Source organism: Puntigrus tetrazona, chromosome 24 (assembly GCF_018831695.1).
Source record: "Puntigrus tetrazona isolate hp1 chromosome 24, ASM1883169v1, whole genome shotgun sequence".
In the NCBI taxonomy this organism is placed as follows: Eukaryota; Metazoa; Chordata; class Actinopteri; order Cypriniformes; family Cyprinidae; genus Puntigrus; species Puntigrus tetrazona.
The window spans coordinates 509,893-534,795 of NC_056722.1; the positions used below are offsets into that span (position 1 = coordinate 509,893).

The 24,903-nt window shown below is 35.7% G+C and overlaps 1 protein-coding gene across 4 annotated transcripts; it reads right to left on the minus strand.

The window, feature by feature from the left end:
- Positions 1-7,170: 7,170 nt before the first annotated feature.
- On the minus strand, positions 7,171-22,803 carry LOC122329431 (palmdelphin-like). Of its 4 annotated transcripts, XM_043225645.1 has the most exons (8): positions 22,505-22,645; positions 14,888-14,939; positions 14,189-14,269; positions 13,530-13,660; positions 11,954-12,068; positions 11,610-11,634; positions 11,401-11,521; positions 10,248-10,383 (listed from the first exon to the last, which is right to left on the minus strand). In XM_043225645.1, the coding sequence occupies exons 2-7, from the start codon at positions 14,930-14,932 to the stop codon at positions 11,427-11,429; spliced, it is 492 nt and encodes a 163-aa protein (XP_043081580.1). In that variant the 5' UTR covers positions 14,933-14,939; positions 22,505-22,645; the 3' UTR covers positions 10,248-10,383; positions 11,401-11,426. The 4 variants fall into 4 exon arrangements, 2 of the variants coding, with proteins under 2 accessions (XP_043081579.1, XP_043081580.1); XR_006247909.1 differs by having other exon boundaries at positions 11,401-11,634; positions 22,630-22,803; XR_006247908.1 differs by having other exon boundaries at positions 11,401-11,634.
- Positions 22,804-24,903: the final 2,100 nt, after the last annotated feature.

Genomic DNA, 24,903 nt, shown 5'->3' on the forward strand with positions numbered 1-24,903 from the left:
GAGCAAGGGCTGAACTGGTGTGTGCGAATCTGCATGACATAAGCTCTCAAGATCCTCTCTGCCTTCATGTTAAGTGAAGGTATGTGAGCATGAAACTGTGACTACCTTGGCAGGTGCCAGATCGAGTTGTTTGTGTGCTGGGACTCTGTGGTGAAGTTTTGCATTTGCTCTTTCAATCTCAGCCACTGTTGACCAGTGGCGCTACAAATCTACATGTATTATGCTGGCGTTCTGGCTTTTCATTTCCTGAATCACTTATAATAATCTTTTGGACTTTTTTGCTCAGATCGGATTTGACTATGAATCAAATGATTGTGCTCTTGTGGAGTTGCTGAGGCTCGCCCAAGGTCTTGTCATCATCGGATCTTGGACCGGCCGTGAAAACAGTGTGGAAGGATTGTAAGATATCTTCTTGCTGTTGCTGAACTGCCTCATTTTCTGGTTGTTCTAACACTTCTTCTCCCAGCTGGAATCTCTGGCTCTTCATTTCCTTTGAAATGTCTCTCATATTTTGAACTGTAGGTTTGAATAAAAGAGCTCTGCAATTCTCAGCTCGTAGACTGTCAATGAGGAATCATCATCTCTCCCTATTTATGGAAGAAGAGAAGATGTCTTCCCATTTCTCATCAGTTTCACTGTCAGATGAAGCAGCTATTTCAACTCGAAGACACTCTTCAGGGGCCTATCTGGGCCAAGTGGCAAGACTCAGGAGACGTGTCTGACAGGACTTCCTCCTGATGTAGTGCTCAAGGGATGGTTTCTTCTGATTTTCACATCCAAAACTTCTCTAAGATGGCTTCTTGTGTGTCTGTACTCAATCATCTACCATATCTCCATTGTCAAGATCATCCCCCAGTTGAGGTGCCTCACTGCTCTCCACTGGTTCCTGCTTTGAAGTGAGTCTTGCCTCTTATGTGACATCATTCTCATACATGCTCCTCAGCACTTGGACAGAGTGTCGGATAATGAAGAGGTAATTGACTCATTCTGCGATAAAGATTCTTCTTTGCAGTATCCTCCAAGACAAGTGCCTCCTTCATACTTTACCAACATCTTCTTCCAGATCATCAGTCTTGGTCTCTGTAGGAGGTAAGCCTGCACTAAAATGCTCAACCACAACTTTTGTACTAATGGACTTTAAAAATGTCAGCATCATAAATAGACTTATTTCATCTTCGCTTCCTGTGTCACTTGCTCTCAGAGTAACTCAAGTCTCCAGGACTTCCATTTCTACAGTCAATTATGTTTTGCTGTGCCGAGCTTTTAATTGTCTCCATGAATTTACAGGCTCAGACAGGGACTTCAGCTCTGCATGCTCTGGATTCTCAGGATGAGAACAAGCCTGCAATCTCTTCCAGTCCTATCCACCTCTTCAGGCTCAGTCGCAGCTCCCAAGAGAAAAAAAGATGACAAGAAATTCAAAACAGCAAGAGAAATCTCATTTCCCTAATCACCCAAAGCATTCAAAGTATATCAAAGCTTAATTTGCACCTAATTCTCGTGTTTAGTATAGTTCTTATGTAATGCTAGAATTTCTGAGAAAGTTTCTTCAGGGCTAAGTTTTCCAGTCTTGAGGGGTTGCACAGGCCAGGCTGGTGTGGTTTTAAAGTAATATTCCTTGCAAGGAGTTCAAAGGGAGTTTAAAAGCACTAAACTGATAACATATACAAATGAATTAAGACCACTAAATTATTTAGAAATGATTTGCATTATTTGATTATTTGCACAAATTATTGCATTATTTCTGTTACTAAATGGTTCCATTCAAAATTTGAGGACCAAATGCAAATAAATTCTGTTATTCCATTTTAAACAAGAATGTGCAAAAATGTGGCACATTATCATATAAACAACAATGTTTTTTTAGGTCAGTAGGCCTACAACACATATGGTATCAAATAATTAATGGAGTCAAAATAACGAAATTAGCAGTTAGTAAGTATTGCTGTAAGAATGATAATGCACTCCTGACTGAACAATGGATTAAATGGATTAAAGCCACTTCCTGGAGGGATTAGATGGGGCTTAAGTTGATTCAATGGTGTTAATACACTCAAAAGATATGACTCTTACGAATCATTGTTTTGCATTATCTTTGGATTCAGGCTTCATATTTTGAGCTTTTTTTTTTTTTTGAGCTCGATTCACATGCCATAACCAAACTGAATGCATTAAAATATTTATTCAGAACCTGTTCTGAATAAGAATAGATGCTAAATAGCAGTAAGTAGAGGAGCACAACAGCTTATTTTAATGTAAAAAAATGGTAAGCATAGTATTCTGGAGTGAAATAACCTCAAGTAGCTATTGGATGCATTTTTAGTAAAAAGTATAAAGAGATCACAGATTCACAAATTGTAATGGGAACTATAGCTAACAAATACAGAGGCTATGTTCTAGGAGACGTTCCCTGCAGGTTATTTTTAGGTTTATTTTATAACTTAAAAGAACTCCTTCCTAGAAATAACTCCCTGGAGGTTTACTTTTTAGTTCTGTTTTATAACCTACAGAGACTAGATCGTATTTTCAGGTTTATTTTGAGACTCTTCAGAGAACTTCTATGGACTTCCAGGAACTCCAATTAGAACGTTCCCTTTAGGAAACGTCAAGAAAACGTTCCTGACTAACCTAAAGGAAACATTATTGAGAACTTGTAGGAATGTTTAGGGGAAAAAAGGTGAGAAGCACTCCTAAACACGTCAAGCAACAACATGTTTTTTTCCCTAATCTTGGCTCATGTGTTAGAAGGCACCATTTTGTAATTGCACAGCACTTTAAAGCAAGAACAGATTAGTTAAGTGTTAGTTTCATTCTGCATAGAAATTCTTACCTTTTGAACTGCCTCTGCCAAATAGCACCTTTTTGTCATAATTTAACACATAGCGTGAAAGCTATCTTTTAACTTGCACAAACAGGAATTAGAAATTCACCTTGGCTTCCCTTATGTAAAATATGCAACATTTGTGCCCTGTAAGATTATTCCAGTGCATAAGAATAAAGTAGAAGCAGTTGTTTACTATTATGTGATGGTTTTAGTAGGCAGAAATAAGTATATTTCATTATATAAGACTACTGGAACTGGCTCTTCTCCTCATGCATGAAACTTTTTGTCCTGTAGTTAATCAGCAGGCTCCGGATCAGACCAGGAAAGCAAGAGAAAGAAGAAAAATCCCTTGCGAAGCGGCATCCTCTGACTGAACATCCTCACCGACCATATATTTTTTGTTTGTTTTACTTTTCATATTTCTATACATATTCAGAGGGCATATTACGTAGGAATTAACAATCAATCACCGCGTTACGTAGTTATTTGTCTTGCCTTGTTGATGCGCCACTGCGCAGAGCGTTTGATCATGGCAGCATGGTTTGTTTGCATGGATTTTTCTGATCTCATTCGTACCAACTGCCGAAAGTGCCAAAGTGATGTGTGATCTAACACTCAAACTCTTTCTGACAGACAAAATCAGCTGCCACGGGGATTAGAAGGATTTCCCACTCCAGTAACATCAAAACCCCAATTACACACTTTCATGCTGAACATAACGTGATATCACTACAATATGGAAGTGCGGAAATCAAAAATTACAAATTGTCCGCATCATCATTCACATTTCATAAGCTGTTTATATCACTTGAAATACTTTTTCACCATCTAGCTTTTTCTTGATGCCCATTTGGTATAATTACCACCGCTGCACGAAAGTCTCCACAATCATTCAGAACTCAAGCGGCATGCTAATGCGACCACTAAAAACAGTCAAAATTATGTGAAATTACCATCCACTTCAGCGCCTGCCCATTTCACCCCAATCAAGCTGCACAAAGGCACAAAGCCTCATGAAAATGACAAGCGGTAAAGTGTTGACTACCATGGCAACACCCTCTACCCAGCTCCTCCTCTAGCAGCTCAGCTTTGAGAAAAACTTTAACACGCTCGCACCCTCTCCGATCTCAGCATTTGTGTCATGACAATCTGTATTCCATAAATTATTCAGTGACAATAACATTTGCATTGAAGGCAGACGGAGGTACCAGCGTGTCCCAGTACCTACCGTGAGCTTTAGAAACAGGAGCCAGAAGAGATCATCTCCACCTTGCCAAGAAATTCTTCTCGGTGGAACCGTAAGCACTCTGGGCTTGAGTAAATATGTTGTGGGTGCATGGATAGAAAGTGAACTAACTCTAATATGGGAGTTATTGGCAGAAATGTCATTGCGAGTTGGTCTTGTGTCACTGATGTTATGGCGAGTGGTCACCTCAGGGTATCATCCTGGTACAAACACTCAACTCTGATTGGTCGCTCCATTGTTTGCGCGCTGAAAGCGATCAATGAGTGGCTTGTCAGTGAGGTCATGTGCGCTTTCTGATGGATTTCCTTAAATGACTCCTTTTAGGAAGTGATGAGGAAATGTAACAGTTAAGTGAGCTATCACTGATAAATATAGCTGAGAGATACATTTTGAATTGTTTTCGTAATAAAAAGTTGTGCGTTTTATTGTGTGAGCATAAGGCATTGGAAAAGAGCATTTTAGGCTGCTCAAGGTTGCTCTATTCAGAAAGAAATAATAACTCAAGTGGAGCATAAGAGTAACAGGTGCTGGGGCCAGAGCGTAGGTGGCCATTCAGACATATGTGACTGGCACTGAGCTCCTTGGATATGTTCTCAGCTGAGAAAAATGTCACTATGCGGCATTAGAGCACTGCAGACTAAGATGCAAATGAATTGAAAAATAACTTGAACGATAGGGTTCGATTTATTTACATAAGGACTATAAAAATTGATTACATGCACTTTTTGAGAAAATATTTTGTGAAGCTGTTCGCAAATAATAAGTGGGTTAACAACAAGAAAATAATATATGTGAACAAGTATAAATAATACTTTAGACCTTGACAGAATATGAATAGGAACATTAAATGCATGTATAATATTATATAAAATTATATATAATAGTATGTGTATAAAATCATGTTTATAAAAATATTTAAGAATAACAATATGTTCATTTATATAAATATTATAACATATAATTATATATATTTATTAAACATATAAACATATATATAAAAATATATATATATATTTTCTTGTAAATGACACATTTAGATGTCATAAGCATTACTAAATATATGTAAAAAAAGATTCTGAAATAAAAAACAAAAATTCTGAAATATATTTTAGAGTCTGTATATAAATTATATATCTATTGTAATTTATTTATGGATTGATTTAATGCATGTTTGTAATGCATAATAATAAAAATCGACTTTCGTAAAAAATTCTATAACGTAATTACAATACATATAATTTCAGATTTTAAGTTGTATTATATAAGCCATTATGAATACTGATTTTATGAATACATTTACGCATACAGGCTTAGAAAATGTTACCCATATTTTTGCTGACATAATAATAGCAGTTTATGTGGCAGCTCTCTTCTCAGCTCTGCATTAATGGAAGTTCGAAATGGAGCAGGAGACATTCTCATCTGTAATCAGTTCCAAAGAGGATCCATCCCTGTCTCACATTTACCCCAGGCACACACACACACACACACACACACACACACTCACAAACACACACACCTCCACTCACCCACGCGGACACTTTAATTCACTCTAAAACACACACTCACACACCCACACACACACACAGATTCAGCTGAGAAGCCCAGTGCTGATGTTGTCTGACAACATCTCAGATCTCATATTCCACATTTTTCTGAAGTGCTTGAGGTTTGTACAAGGAGCATAATTAAACTTTCACAGCTTCTGTTTCGCAGGTTGTTCCACTGTAACAGCAACATTTTCAAGCTTAAGGGTCAAATCAGAGAAGACGTTGATGAATACAAGCCCAAAATAATGAGTTTTATTCATTTTAAAAATCCGTGACATGCCAGCTTATAAAAAATGAAGCATAAATACAGAATATCAACGTGCAAGTACTTTTTTTTTTATCTAGTTTCTCACATTTATAATGCAACAATATTAAGTCTGATATAAAACAGAGTAGAAAGAGGAAGCAAAAAACTCAAAATCTCTCTAAAACCAAAAAAATATACTGCAGATAAAAACCTCATGCAAGCATACACACTCTCACACACTTGTTTGCACAAAATTAAGTCTCTTTAGACCATATCAGCACAAATCCAATGCGTTTAGCATCTGTTTGTCATAGCATCTTAATAATATTACATTCCCAGCACCACAGAAGAAAACATAACAGCAATCCAGCACAATCGCTATATAAAACCGACAGCATGGCACCTAAACAAGTTTATTCGCCCCATATTCATTTTCACAAATATAATTCTGACTATTCATAAAGTTCTCAGTGTCCTACCTTGTTGTGATACTGAGCGGAGAGAAAGGACAGGAGTACGTGCTCAGCGAATCTGTCTTGGCTGAAGCTCTGCTTCTCTGTAACCACAGAGACTGTGACTTACTCTGAATGTACCAGAATCAGCCAATAGCTGAGCAGCCTCAGCCGTTCTGACACACGCACACAGTCGCGCAAGGAATTTCTTAAAAGCTTTCTGTCAATCAAGTATATTCTCAAGGTTTCGTATGTAATGGCTTTTCATCTTTTGAGAATCCGGCAGTAACACGGTTTATGACTGTCCTCTCAAAACCTGCCCTCTGCGCCCTCGACGCCAGTGCACTATAAGTCCAAAGATCAAGTGACTCAGAAATAACACTGCAGTTGTAAACACTTCTTTTAGACCATCACATCAACAAATAGCAGCCTGCAAAAATGATATATTCCCAGTATATTATCAGTAATTAATTAATGATCAGTAGATTTGTCGTTTTACTGTAAAATTGACTTCCAAAACATTAAAATAATATAAAAATAAAAAGATATGAATATATATGTTTTATTCAATTGGTTATTTTTTGCAAATGTTTAAATCCTCTGATAAATTTGTTCAATTTCTCTAAATAATTATATACATTTTTTTTTTTTTTTTGCTGTATTTAATATTAATATTTAATATTACTATAGCATTAAATGTATTTAATTTTAGGATGCACTGATTTAAAATATGCAATTACAGCATATTGTATTTGTAACTGTTTGATAAACTAAAAATATTAGTAGTATTGAATAAAAATTTTATGCGCAAAATTAAGTCACCAGATATTTGTTCCTATTTGATTAAAAAGAAAAGACATTACCAGCAAACAGCATAAATTACAGAACAGCCAGAAGGAGAACATTATGTACAACATGAAATAATGAACAAATGCTGTTTTTGGCACTCAAATGTGATTCATGTCATAAGCAGTTGTTTTTTTTTCCCCCCAGATCAGTCTTTCGGTCCATTTCCTCCTCATCGGGAAATACAAGATGTCGACAACTGGAGAGGTTACATGTATTTTCCCAGCCGAGACAGTCTGATTGGCAGCGCTGTGGAGAGAGGACAGTTTAAAAGCTTCAGTTTAACCACACCTATATTCAGCGCGCAGGTGGTTAGTTAGTTTCAAGCCAATCGAAATCCAGCACGATCAATCAATCAATTAAATCAGTTCCGCGGTCTGTCATTAGAGAAGATGATGGGATTGCGGTTAACACATTCATCCTACACTGCCGTGCCAAAATCAGGGGACGACAAAACAGAGAAAACAATGAATATGCAGAACGTTGAGGATTTTAGCATTAATTTTTTGCGCGTTATGTAATGCAAGCCAAGGATTATTACATAACACTCTCTTTAGCAGATGTTATAAAAGACCTCTTGAGCAGACACAACGTCTTAAAAGCTACCAAGGACAAAGTGCTCAATTATAGCTGATGGACGGAACGGTGCATTACTCTGGTGGGAAAAAAAAGACGAAACTATCCTAAATCACGCATTAGCTGTCGGAAACGGCTGAACATATAATGAAACAAAATAAAGACAGTGTGTAAAGACTGAAAAATGGTTCAGAAAGATATCTTAAAAAGCTATTATGATTTATCTTCCATTACACACATTTACTGTATCATGGCAACCATAGCCTATGCCACAATACCGTATGTCACTACTGTATGACAAAGGATTTCTTTTCTAGATCTTTTATGTTTATTTATTTATTTTATCTTTATTTTTTTGGCAGAAACTAAACAGCTACCATGGTGTATTTTTGTGTTATCCCAAGTTTCAAAGTACTAAATACCAAATTTTCTTGTATTACTTGTATTAAAACAGTCAGCGTGCCAAAAAAAACGTACCGCAGCAGCAAGTTAATGTGAAAGCATACATTTATTAATTGTATTAATCATATAAAAACCAAATTTACAAGACATGCAGTAAGTTCATTTCATGCATTTTTCCAAGCGTGGATGCTTCAAACCCTGGCAAATGAGAAGATGTGGACCACTAGGTGGAAGTAAAGCTGCAAGAGTTTATTTGAGGAGATGGGTTCACTTTGGTACTCTGACAGAAATGCTAGTCTTATCTGGTATTTTTATAGGTCCGGCTGTCAGTGCAGTGTTTCTTTGCTTACAACAAGGTTCAGAGTCAGTTAAAAGTATTAGGCATCATGGACTAAGAATGAACATTTCCAAAGCAATTATGAATTGTTTATAGGAGGTTTGTGAGTTAATGTTCGTTTAAACCACTAAAATGTTCAAAATGTGTAGATTATAGCTTTAAACAAGATTAATAAATAGTATGAAAGTGATTGTTCATGATACCTGATGCATTAAAGAATTGTCCACCCAAAAATTTTAATTGTGTCACAATTTATTCATTTCATATGTTTCAAACCTGTATGACTTAAGTTTCTTCTGTGGAACACTTTGAGATCCAAACAAAAGTTTAACTATAAAACGTAAATAATCATTCCAATTCTGTGAGAATACACTCTTAAAAATGCAGGTGCTTAGAAGGTTCTTCACAGCCATGCCATATAAGGATAATTTTTGGGTTCCAGAAAGAACAATTCAGTCAAAGTACCATATCTTTCTTACCTTTTTGTAATCTACTTTTGCCACCAAAAACCTTTCGTTTATCAGTAAGTTTCTTCAGATATTAAAGGTTCTTAATGGAACTATTCAGACAAAAAGGTGCTTCTATGGCACCTTTTTTTAAGAAGTCAAATTTCTTTCAAAACAATTTTTTTTACTACTTTAGGAATGATAAAATCTTGGACAGCCAATCAAAATCCATCCAGATTTAATGAGCTTGAGCATTTAATGTGAGACAAAGGCAGGCAGAAATGTATTAAGCATTTGCATGATTGCTATTATAGTTATCGTTATCGTTATCTTCATTATTTAAATTTTCTTTGTGCAAATGACAGAATTTTTATTTTTGGGTGAACTATATCTTTAACGTGTGACATATTGAACCTTATTGTGAAGGGATTACCAATAACACAAAGAAATGCAAGGAACTGAAGGAAGTTAGTACGTAATTAGCAACCAAAGCGTCTTCTCACTCTTCGGATAGTACCTGTGTCTGTCGGGTCTTTGACTTCATTTCCAATCATCTGTCTTCCAGAGCTGGAGGTTCTGATGGCAGCAGGCCTGATCTCACAGCGGTACACACGTGCACTGTTGGGTTTGAAGATCTTGCTGCGGTAGCCCAGAGGGTGAGTACGACAAAGTGGCTTCCCCAGAATCTTCCTCATCATCATCATCACTAATGACTACCAGTTCAGCCTGGATTCCTTCATCTTCCTCGTCTGATTCAATGTTCTGATAACCCATAAAGATCATGGTAACAGGTTCACCAGATTCCACCTCGGGAGGGAGGAAGCTCACAAAGTTGACACTGGAGTCTTCCTTTTGATTCAGAGGGGAATACCGTCCGAAACCCAGTCCGGAGTCTGCTGTTGGAGTTATCCGAAGCTGTTCCTCATACTCTTGTATGGGAGAAGATGTTGGGCTGATCCTTGTTATGCCACTGTATTCGCTATTAGCATATGATCCATTTTGAACCAGTTGGTTGGAGCCCAAATGCTGATTGGTTTTAATGGTTGGAATGTCAAGGGCTTCTTGTTTGGTAAAGTTCTCAGCCTGAAAGGGACTCTGGTTCTTGTTGGGCATCTGAAGGCCATGAAGGCTGATGTAGCCTCTTTCAGTCCTATGAGGGGTTGTAGGTCGACTGTATGGGCTTGAAAACACTGGTTCGTGGTATTCTACATTTGTTGGGACTTTCTTCTCTGAGGCTTTCATCAGAAGTTCCTCTACTTCAAGAGGGCTCATCTCATTCATGTCGTTCTGGGAGTCCTGTCCATCAGGTGTCAAGGCATAAACAGATTTACGGCCATCATCGTAAACTTTGATGCCTTGTTGTTGGAGATCCAGAGGTGCGATGGTTGCTGTGGAAAGGATGTGACTCTCACCAGTGCGGAGATCTTTTTCAACACTGATCTTCATGGTGTATGAAGCTGAAAGAAATAATAGTGTTATATACAAAGCAAATCAAAACATAAAAAAACCTACTAGATTCATTATTTCAATACATATCTAAAAATATTTATCAACGTTAAATGTTTGTTTTTTATGTTTGTTACTATATATCTTTACAGAGGCTGCATTTATTTGAAAAATACATAAAAACTAAATTATTAATTATATGAATTATGAATAATTATGACGAAACTGTACAAAAATGTATTTACTAAAGGTTTTCTATTTTAATACATTTAGAAATGCAATTTATTCCTGTGACGCAAAGCAACATTTTCAGTATCATCATGTCAGTCTTCAGTGTTACATGATCCTTCAGAAATTATTCTAATATACTGATTTGCTGCTCAAGAAACATTTCTTATTAATATCAGCAGCTTTTAATAGTATATATTTTTATTATATATTTATTAAAAGCTGCTGATATTAATAATATTAGTATTAATTATATATATATATATATATATATATATATATATATATATATATATATATATATATATATATATATATATATATATATATTTTTTTTTTTTTTTTTTTGTCCAGAACAGTGTTTATTAAAATAAAAGTAATATAAGAATGCACTATATTACTTGAATTATTCTAGTTATAATTAATATGCTTAAAAATACCAATCAGCCATGGTAAAAACACATGGCCTTGTGGCTTATTGCTTTAATAAAAAACGTGTCATCCTGCAGTCTGTAGCTAGATACAATATCCTGTTCAGCTGGTGATATTTTGATTATTGGGCCTGTTTCATAATTCTATGTCATGCTCATAATTACAGTCACGGATAACATCTTATTCATTTTTTTTTCATTAAAAAATGAAAAACAGCATTTATGCACCTTGAATTGCTATAATTACAGAAGTGGACAGTTTTATGACAAGTTTGCACTGTCTAAACATCCTGACATATTTGTGCAATATTTCAAGCGCTCGTTATTTCAGCAAATAGCTGGTTGTGTTAAAAAAAGCCTTTGTTGTACCTGTCTTCTCCTGCTCTTCACCAGTTTCACATTTCCCCTTGACCGACACTCCTCCTCCTGGCTTTGGGAGTATAGGACTTTGGGACATCAGGTATGGCAGTGTAAATGTATTGGACTGGCTCTGTAAGAAACAATCTGTTCAAAAAAATGCATCCTGGGAAAGAATGCTGTACAAATGGCAATACAGCAAAAAGAGGAATTGTCTTTACCTGGCCGGATATTTGCGTTTACTTCCTGCAGGCCAATACAGTAGTTTGTGCAATACCAAAACCGGATTTGATGAAGAGATAAGAAGAACAAAACCATGTTTCATACCATTAAAAGCGCGCCAGATCACATATCACGCAAACCGATCTCTTCCTCACAGCAGCAACTGGCATCAAACAATTTTATCTTGACGTCAATTTGAAACCGAGGGGCATTTTCACAGCATGCTGCATCGTAATGATTTCCCATGTTCCCAACTCAAAAGCTGATTCAATTTAAGCGGCTCTGTGTTGTAATAAGCGGTAAGGAGTCTCCAGGCCTTTTAAAGTGATTACACAAGCAATACCTTTATGATATCCTCTGGAGTTTTCTCCACCTCCTTAAGTTGTTTCAGAAGAATCTCCTCTTTTGCAGACAGCTCCAGCTCTTGTGTCTCCAGAACCGCAATTTCCTGCTCTATTCTGCAAAAGACGCAACCAAATATTTATTTGCATTATTTAAATACATATTTATTTATTTATTTATTTATTTATTCGTTTGCTGATTGTTGAAGCAGTTTTCATTTTTGAGTGAACTATGCCTTTAATTTCACTGTGTGCAAACAATTTGAATTTATAGAGTTTCCAGGAAACCTGTCCCAGGCCAATATTTTTAAAAAATATTATTATTCATTTATTATTTGTTTGTATATAAAAACATGATTTACATGATTTACATGATTTCACCTACAACATAAAATATTATGCTAAGCTTAACATCTAGAACATTTCAAAATAATAAAATTTTAAAAAATGTATATTAAAAAGATTCAAACAGAATTTCAAACACAGTTCTGATTCCTGATAAAAGTACAGTTTTAGTTTCCCTTCAACTAATATTTCATTATTGTACATAACCAGTTTAGTACTCTAATACCAAATTATAATACATGTATTTGTTTTTCGATCGATTTATTGACTGATTGATTGTATGCCGTAATAATAATAAAAAAATAAATAAAAAAAAAAAAAAAAAAAAAAATATATATATATATATATATATATATATATATATATATATATATATATATATATATATATATATATATATACACACAAAGTATATATTTACAACGATTGCAAAAATGTGTAAAAGTAGACAGCTTTCATGAAACTCACTCTAATGGCACCTCCTTGTGTAATTTTTCGGTATTGTTCAATCTTTAACATTTTTATAGCATGCGCCGACAGCTGATGATACTGAAATTGAGTTTTAGTTTCAGAGTTTCAAAATGATTACCCTCATTTATGTTTTGTTTGGGGCCACGAACCTATACATCAAGATAACTTACAGGAGATGACAAGCCTCCTCTGTCCCGTGATTGGGGATTCTCATCAGATTGCTTTTTCACTCTTAATCCATCTGATTTAAACAGCAGCCATCGTATTGTGGAGTCTATTTGTCGAGAGAAAGCTCTTCAGAGATTTGAGTCCTTCAAGGCCTTCAAATCGATCTCAACAACTGCTGGAAAGCAAACTTCCTTTCCATCTAAATAAAGCTCTACGGGAGAAATCAGGCTGTGTGGCAGCTCATGGGAACTCTCATTACAAGAGAGTGGTTCTAGATGAAAAATATTTTTTTTCTCCTCGGTTATTTTGTTCTTTTGTCGTGTTAGTCATCCTTCCTGCTTCAGGTATGACCTCCTGCGTAGGGTTTTGTCGTAAGTCAACACGCCACACTGCCAAGGCGGGTTGCGTAAGTAGACATTTATGTAATACTGTGAGTGAGGTCTGTCTGTCTAACCCTTGGCTAACACTGAAAGCCCGTCACAGTGGTTAAACAAGAATAATCCAATTGCTTCTCGCAATCAAGAGGAAGCTGTGAACCCTGCACACCATTAAGGATAGTTTTTTTTTCCCCCCTTTTGATTGGTGTGAGAGTACCTGTCGACATTGCTCTGCAGGAGTTTGGTCTGCTGCTGGTTATCTTCAGTCTGGGCCTTCACAGATTCCTGCTCCTCTTCGCTCAGGGTGCTCAATCCGTCCATCAGCCATTGTTCTCGTAAAGTTTTTTTCTATTTGTTCAAAGAAGGTCATAGCATCTTGTGTCAGCCCGTATATTTATCTACATTACAGTGTTGTAAATTAACAATAAATACAAACACATATACACGCACACACACATACACATATATATGTGTGTGTGTGTGTGAGTACATATACGTGTGCGTATGCATGTATGTATACATTCATATATTCGATCTATAAAGTTATAGACAATATATAAATGCACTTTCTTTTATGTAATTTTAGTATATTTATCATATACTGTAATATAATATAATTTGTACTAAATATTACTATTTTATCAATACTAATAAACATTTTATATTTTATAATACATCATATTTCAGTAAATTATTGTCAAAAATATATTTCTAATTTATTTTCAAAAATTAAGATTATAACGTGTATATATGTATATATTTTGTGTGTGTGTGTATATATATATATAATAAAAATATATAAATTTGAGATATTTTATATATATATATATATAGTATATTATAAGTACTATATTTATTATTCATATCAATACATACCTTTAGATATTGTAGCTTTAATTTCTCTTCTTCAATGTTTCTTCGTTTCTTTTCTATCTCCTCTCGAAGTCTTCTTTTGTCCTGTTAAGAAATCATAGTCAAATTATGTAATTTTTTCATATTTTTTCATATCACTTGATCCTGTATTCTTTTGTTGTTTATTTTTCTATAAGTGGCGTTTAATGTCTAGCTACTAACACAAGCATGCGCGCAGGAGAGAATTAATATAGTCTTTTTGAGAAGGAGGCTTTGCAGCATTATTTTTAACTCTCTAATAAACCATGACTTCATGCATAAAATGAACAGGCTGAGTGTCGACAGAAATAACACATGGGCCGATTTCTCCATGCACACTCTCAATGTTCTTCAGTAGAGTTCGTGAACGAACAAACTTTTAAGCAGATAAACGGATTTAATCAATCAGATTTGTTGCGTGTTTGGCCAACAATGGCTGAGTGGTTCATATCATAAAGGCAACAGAAGTGACTGATGAGTGTTACTTTCTGATTTTAGTTAAATAACGCAATATAAACACCAAAATTCACGCGTTATATACTGTATCATGTTTCAGGCGCTTTTTGTGAGCATCGACTATCCAAATAACGATATATGCAGTGATAACATTTCACTCGCCAATATAAAACCTCAATTCCCTGTTGCTCAAAAGCAAAAAGGACTCAAATCCAGCCTGATACTCACTGTTATAGCCTGCAGTCTCTCTCGCAGCAGGGTTTCTTCCTCCATTATGATCCTGACACGGAAAGAAAGAGAGAGAGAGGATAAACAAGCTATTCTTGCTAACAACCTACCGTCAATGTCTGTCTAGAAGACTAAGAACAGGTTGGTAACAAGCTGTGATTGGCACGTGTGGGTTGGCATGAGAGGAGTTTTGGTAGGGGGTGACTTGACGGTGGGCGTCAGAGCTGGAAGAAAGAAAAGAAGTGCTGGTGGGGCTCTTTCACCCACTATCTCTATGCCTGCAGGATAAATCGCGCATACAAAAATGAACGAAGTACATGGTTTGCAGTGTGTGCGCGGCTAACCGTAGCTTATGTATAACTGTCATAGCTGGCATGTCGCTCTTTGACACTTTCGTGCGTCAAATATATCCACATGGAGAGCTAACATAATGTCTCATGTCAATAAATAATGGATAAAGAGCCTGACATTGCTGCGCTGTTGCACAGACGGAACAAGCTGGGTCATTTAGTTCGTACTTAACAGAAGAGGTTGCGTTAAGTGCTGTCTGCTCAGATGGGTTTTCATGATGTCATGTAACAAAAAATAATAATTTCTAATTGAAGTGCGTAATTGCTGCACCGAATGGAGTTGTGATGACTTTAACATTTCCTGAAAAAATGTATTTTCTAGTACTAGCAGATGCCATTATGAATCGTCTGAACAGACTGAAAGCCATTTAATTTGAAACCATTTTCCTTAGTTTACAAATAATAACACAGGAATATACTTGCATTTGTTACATTAAAATTCATTAAATTCATGCTTATTATTTAAATGGATAGTTTTTCTGTCAATAATTACTCGCCCTGTATTCGTAAACCCGTCTTCAGAAGATATTTTTTATAATATCTGATAATACCATGCATAAAAAGCAAAGGCCCAGAAAGGACGTAAGGACATTGTTAAAATGACATCAGCGGTTCAACCGTAATTTTATGAAAATGTGATACTTTTTGTGCGTGAAGAAAATGCGTTATAAGCATACCATGACAAAGACTGACACAAAAGAGATTTTTTTATTATTTTATTTTATTTATTATTTTAGTTTTCTTTATGTAGAAAAAGTATTTTCATAGCTTTGTGAAATTATATCAGAACCACTGATGTCACATGGATTATTTTAACAATGTCCTTACAACCTTTCTGGACCTTGATTACATTAGTTGCATTGCTGTCTCTGCAAGGACAAACGCTCTCGGATTTAATCAAAAATTAAATAATTTGTGTTCCGATCAACAGGTTTGGAATGACAGGTGAATGAGAGAAATTGGAGAATTAAAATTTTTAGGTAAGCTATGCATTCGTTTAAAGCTTTTGCAAACACAACTGATGGTTTCCAGACAGGTTTCACTATCGCCAGTTACGCCTTTGCACATTAAAAGGGGAAAAACAAAGTATTTCAGCTTTAAATTTGGTGCACGAAAAGCAAGCGTTGAGCTGATTTATGAGGAGATGAAGCTGAATACAGTGACATAAAACATTACAGCGCTCTGTAAATATCTGCTTTGTGCATATGTCCGGTGCAGTATTGATGTCATATACCCTGAACTTCATTCAAGGCCATTTCTCCGGTGTTTGGACTTGCAGAGCAAATGTTGTTGAGGTAAGAATAGCCGGCTGAGGACAGACCTCACCCCCCTTTGTACAGAAATAAATATATGACCAGCAAGATATACACTCCGCTGTCACAGGTGGACTGCAAGGTTACATGGCATTCAAGCTACGACATTTAGTTACTTAAACACACATTTAGACCAAAAACAGAATATGACGTATTCATATTGTATTCATATTTTCTTTCGAAAATTTGTAATTAATTAAATTTTATGATTCACTTTATTTTATTTTTATTACAGAAATTAATTCATTTAATATTAATAATTACCACTATTTACCATTTTACTTTGCATTTCTTAATTTCAAACTTAAGTAAAAAAAAAAATTAAATAAAATAAAAAATAAAATTATATATATATATATATATATATATATATATATATATATATATATATATATATATATATATATATATAAAATCATAATAAAATAAAAATAAAATAGCTGACTGTCACTCACATATATGCTTCAAAGCCAGCAGATATGGGTAAAAAATAACAGATGTATATTTCAAGAGGTCAAATCTTTTGAAAAACATCATCCTGTCAATATTACAATCAATATTTTCTGATTTTGCCCCTCTTTTTCCGGCCGAAGTGTGATTTGTCCCCCGTCTGACGGCCATTGCAACTGTCACGTGTGGCCTTTAGTTAAAATGTCAAGCTTGTTATGTCCATTCCTTAAACACAAACTGTTCTAAAGACATGTGATGTCTTAGATGAGGGTCCATCCCATAGCAACTGACCTGAGTGTGATAATGCCTGCTCAGATTGCAGCCTTCTGCTCTGGTTAGTGACTGTACACCTAATGCTATCTAACAAACAGATCTACAACAAAGCAAACAAGCGCGTGTTTTTGTGATCTACCGCTGTTAGTGACCTTAACGCATATCACCAGTCTCTTCTTTTCCCTCAAGGGAAGGAACTCGCAAACAAAAATGACATTTCCCCTGGTGACACTGGTGTTCGCGCTGATGGCGACCCATCATCTCTTTAAATGTCTTACCACTTAACAAGATGCCTTACTAATTTGAGGTGCAGCATAAGTAGTATGTGGCAGAGAGAGATGCATTTACACACATCGGGCGCATCAGGTTTGTGAGAATGTGCATTTAGAGGTGTCCTCACATGCCCTTTTACACTTAAAAATAAGCATTAGGATTAAAGACTAGGATGAACCGGAGACAGTTAATGTGCTAAAAAAGAGATTCATTTTATTATTAACAAAGTAATTGACTACAGAACATACAATTATTTCTTTCTATTTTAAATAACAAATACTTTACATAGTCTTTAGACGTGGTACCTGTTTTTACTGTACAAGGACAAGATTTACACTACTAATTAAAAGTTTAAACACTGCTTATTTAACATTATTGGGCTAATATATTGCAATAATCCAAGCTTTAAATAACAAATGTATATATATGGAAATTACAAATTTTAATATTGCACACAAAGTTTTTATTTTTCCTTTGATCACATATTTTCTATTAAAACTGAAAATTTGTGGAAAGATATATTGACATAGTTATTATTTATAATTACTATATATATTTTTTTTTTTATTATTAAATTTAATTTAGTGATTGAGCTAGAGATTGTGAAAAGTGTTACTGTTTAATTAAATAATTTCATAAGTATTAGGACAGTCAATAAAATGTCACCTAAAATAACCCAAACATTAGTTAATTATTTCATCCTTAGAAATGCATACCATTTTGACTAGCTGTGTATTTATAACAACACAGTGTATTATTATAGTTATCATTTAGTAAGCTATATCTGATACTGTCTCTCATGTACACTGTAAAAAATAGTTGTTTCACCTTGACATCCTTTATTACTCACTGACTTAAAATTTTCAGCTTAGTCAACTTGAAATTTTGACAACTGGCATATTTTAGTTGACTATTTAAGTTTAGAAGTCAGCGGGGTAACAAAGAATTGAAAGTTTTTACATTGTATCCGCAGTTCGACTACATTATAGTAATAGCACTACAAAACATTTCCAATCAGACCAAGTAGCGTGACACAAGAGAATTATCCATTATATACAGAGCTTTAGTTTCATTCACAGTCACAGTTAGTTGTAGTGTTATACAGGGCAGGTCATGGAACGACCTTACCTGCGTGTAATCTGTCCTCTTTCTCTGTCCTGCTGCTGTCCCTACTCTAAAAATACCACACCGGCCATGAACAGTAATAGAGCGAAATACTTAGTGGTTAATAATGACTTTAAACTGCTTACACTACATGCTTACACTAACTGTGTTTTTTAAAACCTGCTCGCAGAGAAGAGCTCATTTATGTCAAAAATTTAAATAAATTATGCCTGTGAGTGGGCGGATGTTATAAACACACGTGCGCGCGCACTCAGATACACCCACGTGTGCTTCTGCATATAAATGTCTCCCAGTTTAATGTTCCAAAGCACTCCAGATCCACGGACTGGAACTCTAATTCCTGCATCCAGGATTCCGATGCATTATCATTCCTCTGTGCCTCAGTCAGCTCAGATTACAGCTGCCTGCCAGGCTTCAGAGAGGGAATTAAGACGCCCAGTGTGGCGACAAACAGGAGAAGGTCATGCTGGTTAGTCCTGCCCACGCTGCTTCTCACTGCCAGGCTTGAGATGGGCGCTGCGGGAAAAAATAGTGTCCGTCTCACAGCTGGACTGTCAGCACAGGCTGAACGCTGGCCCTCAACCTCTCCTCATGTTTGAAGCCCATCAACTGTTAAAATATACACTCCTCTTCTACTCCTCCTCCTTTCCAGACTATGTCAATCACTTTCTTTCTTTCTTTCCATCTCTCTGATGACTCAAGCTTCACAAGCAGGTACCCAAAAAAGTACTGTAGCGTGGTGTAGTCGTACCATGGGATGGCAACACTGAAATATACTTACTGATAATAATATATAAATCACATATTCCCACATTTAGATTTTCAATGTTTTTCCCCGGATTTTCATATTAGTGTTAAGATTTGTAATAGTTGTGTTATTAATAGATTAGAATATGTGAAAAAAAAAACAAATTCATCTGAAAAATATTCTGTTTTTTTTTCAGAATATGAAAATATTTTCAGATATGAAATATTGTATATTGATTTTTCAAAACATTTTCTAAAGTCTTATGGTTTTCAATTTAAATTAAATTAATATAAATATATATTTGTTCTCACCTTTTAACCTACAAAATTCCATTCACCATAGATAATTGTGTTATATAATTATTTTAAATATATTATTTATTTAATTCATTTTCATAATTTTATTCATTTTCAATTTTATTTCCAAGTCATGGATATTATTATTATTATTATTATTTATTTATTTATTTATTTATTTTTTTACAGTAAATATAATTTTGATTGATAATTATTAATTTTCATTCCTTTTCTCCTACAGAAACTTACCATACTATTAATTTTGACAACTTCTGTTTTTGAATACTACTGTTCTTGCGTTTTTCATGACTATAAATTATAATATGACAAAACTATGACAATGGCTGTTGGATAGTATATACAGTAAATTCTATACTTCACGGCATCACAGTAACATTTAAATACCACGGTATACGAATATAGTAAACAAGTAATAGTATATCAAAGTACAACAAATGACCATCAATGAATCACAGTACCGACACAGCAACTTCAAAATCTGAACCGCAATAACTAAAAAATGTCCTAATCCCGCTGTAATCACAGCAAACAGCCTCTCAGCCCCAGACAGACGGACAGATCAGAGATCAAAGGTTTCACGGTGCATGATAATACTGATCAAACAACCCATCCTAACTCCCCAAACCTCCCTCGCCGTCTCCTGTCTGACAGAGATTTCTGTCTAGAGACAGACAGCTAGTAATCTCCAGTCTCTAATCTAATTTCTAATGGTTTAACAGTCAAATCCCTGGGGTCTAAAGCCCACAGTGTGTGGAAAACAGAATTCATCTGCTCGCTTCCTGTTTTAAAACATTCCCAAAAAATGGCACTTGCAGGTGTTTGAGGATCTGTTGAGATAAACCTAGAGATGTGCATTCGTTTTCAATAATTTAAGAGTCTAATACCAATTCTTCTGATTATACCACAAGCACACGTGTGATCACCTCAAGCCATCAAACAAAGGTTCGACCCTAAAACTCATCTGTGTATAGAACTACTTCCTCACACCACCAGTTTGCTAATAAACAGCTATTTAAAAATTGCAAGGCTTCTGCTGTCAGATGTTTTATATAATGACCGTTAAAGGAACACTCCACTTTTTTTGGAGATAGGCTCATTCTCCAACTCTCCCAGAGTTAATAAGTTAACTCCAACTCCCCAGAGTTTTATCGATTTGGAATCTATTCAGCCGATATATCCCGGTCTGATATTTTTCCTAACTTGACTGTTCTGTAATTATGACCAAAGCAGGCGCAGTGATATCACTTTGTTTGCTGCAACAACGGTACGGCTAGAAACTTTGATTATTACACCAGAATGGGAGTATAGTTCCTAATGATGCTTCCTGATGCTACTGGTCTAATTGGGTTCAATGATCTATGCTGAAAGTGCTATCGCCAGACCTGGAGATCGGCTGAATAGATTCCAAAACGGTAGACCTCAACTTATCAACCCTGTGGAAGTTGGAGAATGAGCCTATTTCCAAAAAAAAGTTAAATGTTCCTTTAAACATTATCATCTGGTCCAGGTTTTTAATAGATTTGTGAAAGTCACGTAGTTGCTTTTTACTAACATGCATTGTTTAAAAACAATAATTTCATGATGATACAAAATTATATATATATATATATATATATATATATATATATATATATATATATATATATATATATATATATATATATATATATATAACTTTATTTTTTTACTAGATATTTTTGATATAAATTTGTACAGACAGTGAAATTTACTTTATTTATTTCATGAAAATATTAATTCTTTAAAAGTAAAAGTATTGTCAAATATTAACAGGTTTTACATGCTATTATTGTTTTTGTATAAATAGTTTAAAACTATTTTTCCATTGGTCTAAAAATCCATACTTATATATAAATTAGACAATAATTTAAGTATGATTTATGCGCGCTATTAAAAAATTACTCCAATCAGATTGTTGGAAAATTTGAAACATTAATAAAAAACTAACTTTTTGAGTGCACATACTTTCTCTCATATAATGGTCTGTTTACTTTTACATAAAACGATATTTTCAACTCAAATAATATGTATTTTATATTTATAATAACAATTTGGCAACTAGCCCCAATGAGACAGTCATTATCACATAATAACCCAGTCTTACTTATGTTTGGGTCCCGATCACCCTGTCAGTTTTTTTTAACTACAAAACGAAACATTATCATCACTTCAACGCTTTCAGAAACCCATCCGAATCAAATTCAAGACTGTATGAAATGAGAGCATCAAACGAAGCAGCGCGCTAGAATAACCACGCGCAGTCTGATTCATACATGTGGGTGGAAGACAGAAGCACAGCCTCTTGAGGTTTTCTATGTGCGCACCGTTCGCAGGTACAAGCCTTTACAAGACTTCCTGTCACTCGGCGCGGTCAGCTGAAAGAGAGGGGGTGTCCCCGGGCGATCACGGTGACGCAATAAGCCTCCTGACACACACCAACAAACTGACCGTCTAAAAGCCAGACCCCATTAAATCAGTTGAGAAAGGCTTTACGGATCTCCTGTCGTCTAGTCAGGACGACGAGCAAAAAGGCTTAAAGGAATTAAAAGCTTACGAATCACTGACACACAACAAAACATAGATACTTTCATTCAAGCGAGTACGACGTGATTGAACTAACCGGTTAACCAAGCAGCATAAGTCTTTAAAGTACTGTCAGAGCGTTCAGTGAGGAATTTACATTTAGATAGATGATATCGTCACATTAAGATGAATGGCATAAAACTGACGATATTTAGAACGACACTCACCGGTTGTCTTCTGCTGATGCTTTTAGTTGGGAAGCGCTGACCGGAATTCAGTCCGTTCATTCCAGAATGTTTGCATGCATGTGTGTGAAGAGTGTGTGTGTGTGTGTGTGTCCAAGTGCAGTTACCGTAGGCTGAGGGTTGATCCTGTGTTACCATTCACTGGCAGGCTGCCCCTCTCTCTCTCTTTAACTCTCCGATTCTCTCGCTTTCTGTCATGCTATCACTCTCTCTTCCCCCTCCCTTCTCTTCATCCTCTCTCTCTCTCTCTCTCCGCTCTCAGGCTGTCAGAGCTGGGCTGCTCTACCATGTGTTAGCCCACGTACAACTGCAACACAATGTGCCTGCACACACACACATAGATCAGCTGTTGTTTCCCTGAGACGAACATGCTGACACACAATTTGCTAAATTACTCCTGTCCAAAATAAGGGAGAAAAAAACAGCTCAAAGGGTTCTGCAAACACTCTCTGGGTTTCTATCTGGGGCTTTTTGCTGTGTGTGTGTGTGTGTGTGTGTGTGTGTGTGTGTGTGTGTGTGTGTGTGTGTGTGTGTGTGTGACACAGAGAACAACCCCCTGCTAAGATGGTAATATTTCGTCTGTTTCTCTTCAAAGCCTTCTCACTTTCATGTCACAGTAGCAATATGCAAAATAACCAAGTTTTCATTTATAGCTTATGTTAAAAAACAAGGCAAAATCATTGAAATATAGTTTGAAAATATTATATTTGTGCATTACAAATGTTGATGATACCTATTACAATGCGTGTGAGACTTGCGCTAGAATAATATTCATCTTTGTGGACGGTTTAAGGAGAGAAAACTCATAACCTTATATTTAAGGAGCTGTATCTAGGGACCGGAATATCACAGATCGCTATAGCAACCACAAGAACAACTTAGCAACTACATAGAAACACATTAGTAACATCAATCCATATCTTGGAATCAGGATACGATTGAGGAAACATTCTTTGTACCACTTTAAAACTGCTAAAGACAGACAGAACACTTTAACACCCACACCAAACTATGTTGCTATGCAGTGAATGGTTTTAAACTCATTGCTATGCGGTTACTAGGATGTTCTAAAAGGTTGCTGGGGTGCTGAGTGCAAAACTGCTTTTATGTAGTTACTCATTGCAAAAAACAACCACTCAGAACATCCTGCTCCTGACATCCTAGCAATGTGCCTAAATAGTCAAAACACCTTAGCAACTGCATAGCAACACTCTGGAAACCACCCAAGTATATTGTTATTATGTAATGACTGTTTTTAAGCACACTGCTATACAGTTACTACGGTGTAAGTGGTTGCCAGGGTGTTGCTGCATCAATCACACATCCTATAAAAGTGTCAAAACTCCTTAGCAACTGAATAGCAACACCCTGGCAACTACTCAACTATCTTACTACACATTTACTAGTGTGTTCTGGTTGTTCTTTGTAGTTACTAGTATATATAGCAACATTCTGGCAACCACCAGACTACGTTGCTACATGGTAATTGTTTTAAATACAATACAATGCAGTTAGTAGAATGTTCTAAGTGGTTGCTAGGGCTTTGCTAAAGCAATTACTTTGAACATCCTATTTCTGACATCCTAGCAATGTGCCTAAATACAATCAAACAACCTTAGCAACTGCATAGCAATACCCTGGCAACCACCAAAATATCTTGCTAAGCAGCTGCTTGTGTGTTCTGATAGTTCTATGCAGTTACTAGTATGTTTTAAATGATTGTGTTTTTATGTTTTATTTGATTGTGATCCTAGCAATATGAATAAAAACACTTTAGGAACTGCATAACAACCACTCAACTGGTATGTAGCTACGTGGTGGCTGTTTTTGCCACATTGCAGTGCAGATATTAGGATGTTCTAAGTGGTTGCTATGGTGCTGAGTGCAAAACTGCTTTATATGCGGTTGCTGAGTGCAAAAAAACAACAACTCAGAATATCCTTGAACTGACATCCTAAAAATGTGCCCAAAAAGTCAAAAAACCTTGGCACACTGGCAACCACTCAACTATCTTGCTACACAATTGCTAGTGTGTTATGATTGTTCTATGCTGTTACCGGTATGTTCTATATGGTTGCCAGGGTGTTGTTATTCAGTTGCTAAGCGAAAGCAACCACAAAGAACATAGTAACCGCGTAACAATTTAAAAACAGTCAGAACACACTAAAACTGCATAGAAACCCTGACAGCCACCTAACTATGTTGCTATGCGGTGACTGTTTTTAAGCTCATAGTTACTAGGATGTCGCTAGGGTGTTCAGCAAATTCTTGATGTGCTAGGACTAGGGTGTTATAAGTGATTGCTTTAGCAAACAACCTTGCAACCATCTTGCAACCGTCCTTCTAACTGCACAGCAGTGTGCCTAAAAACTGTCACTGTG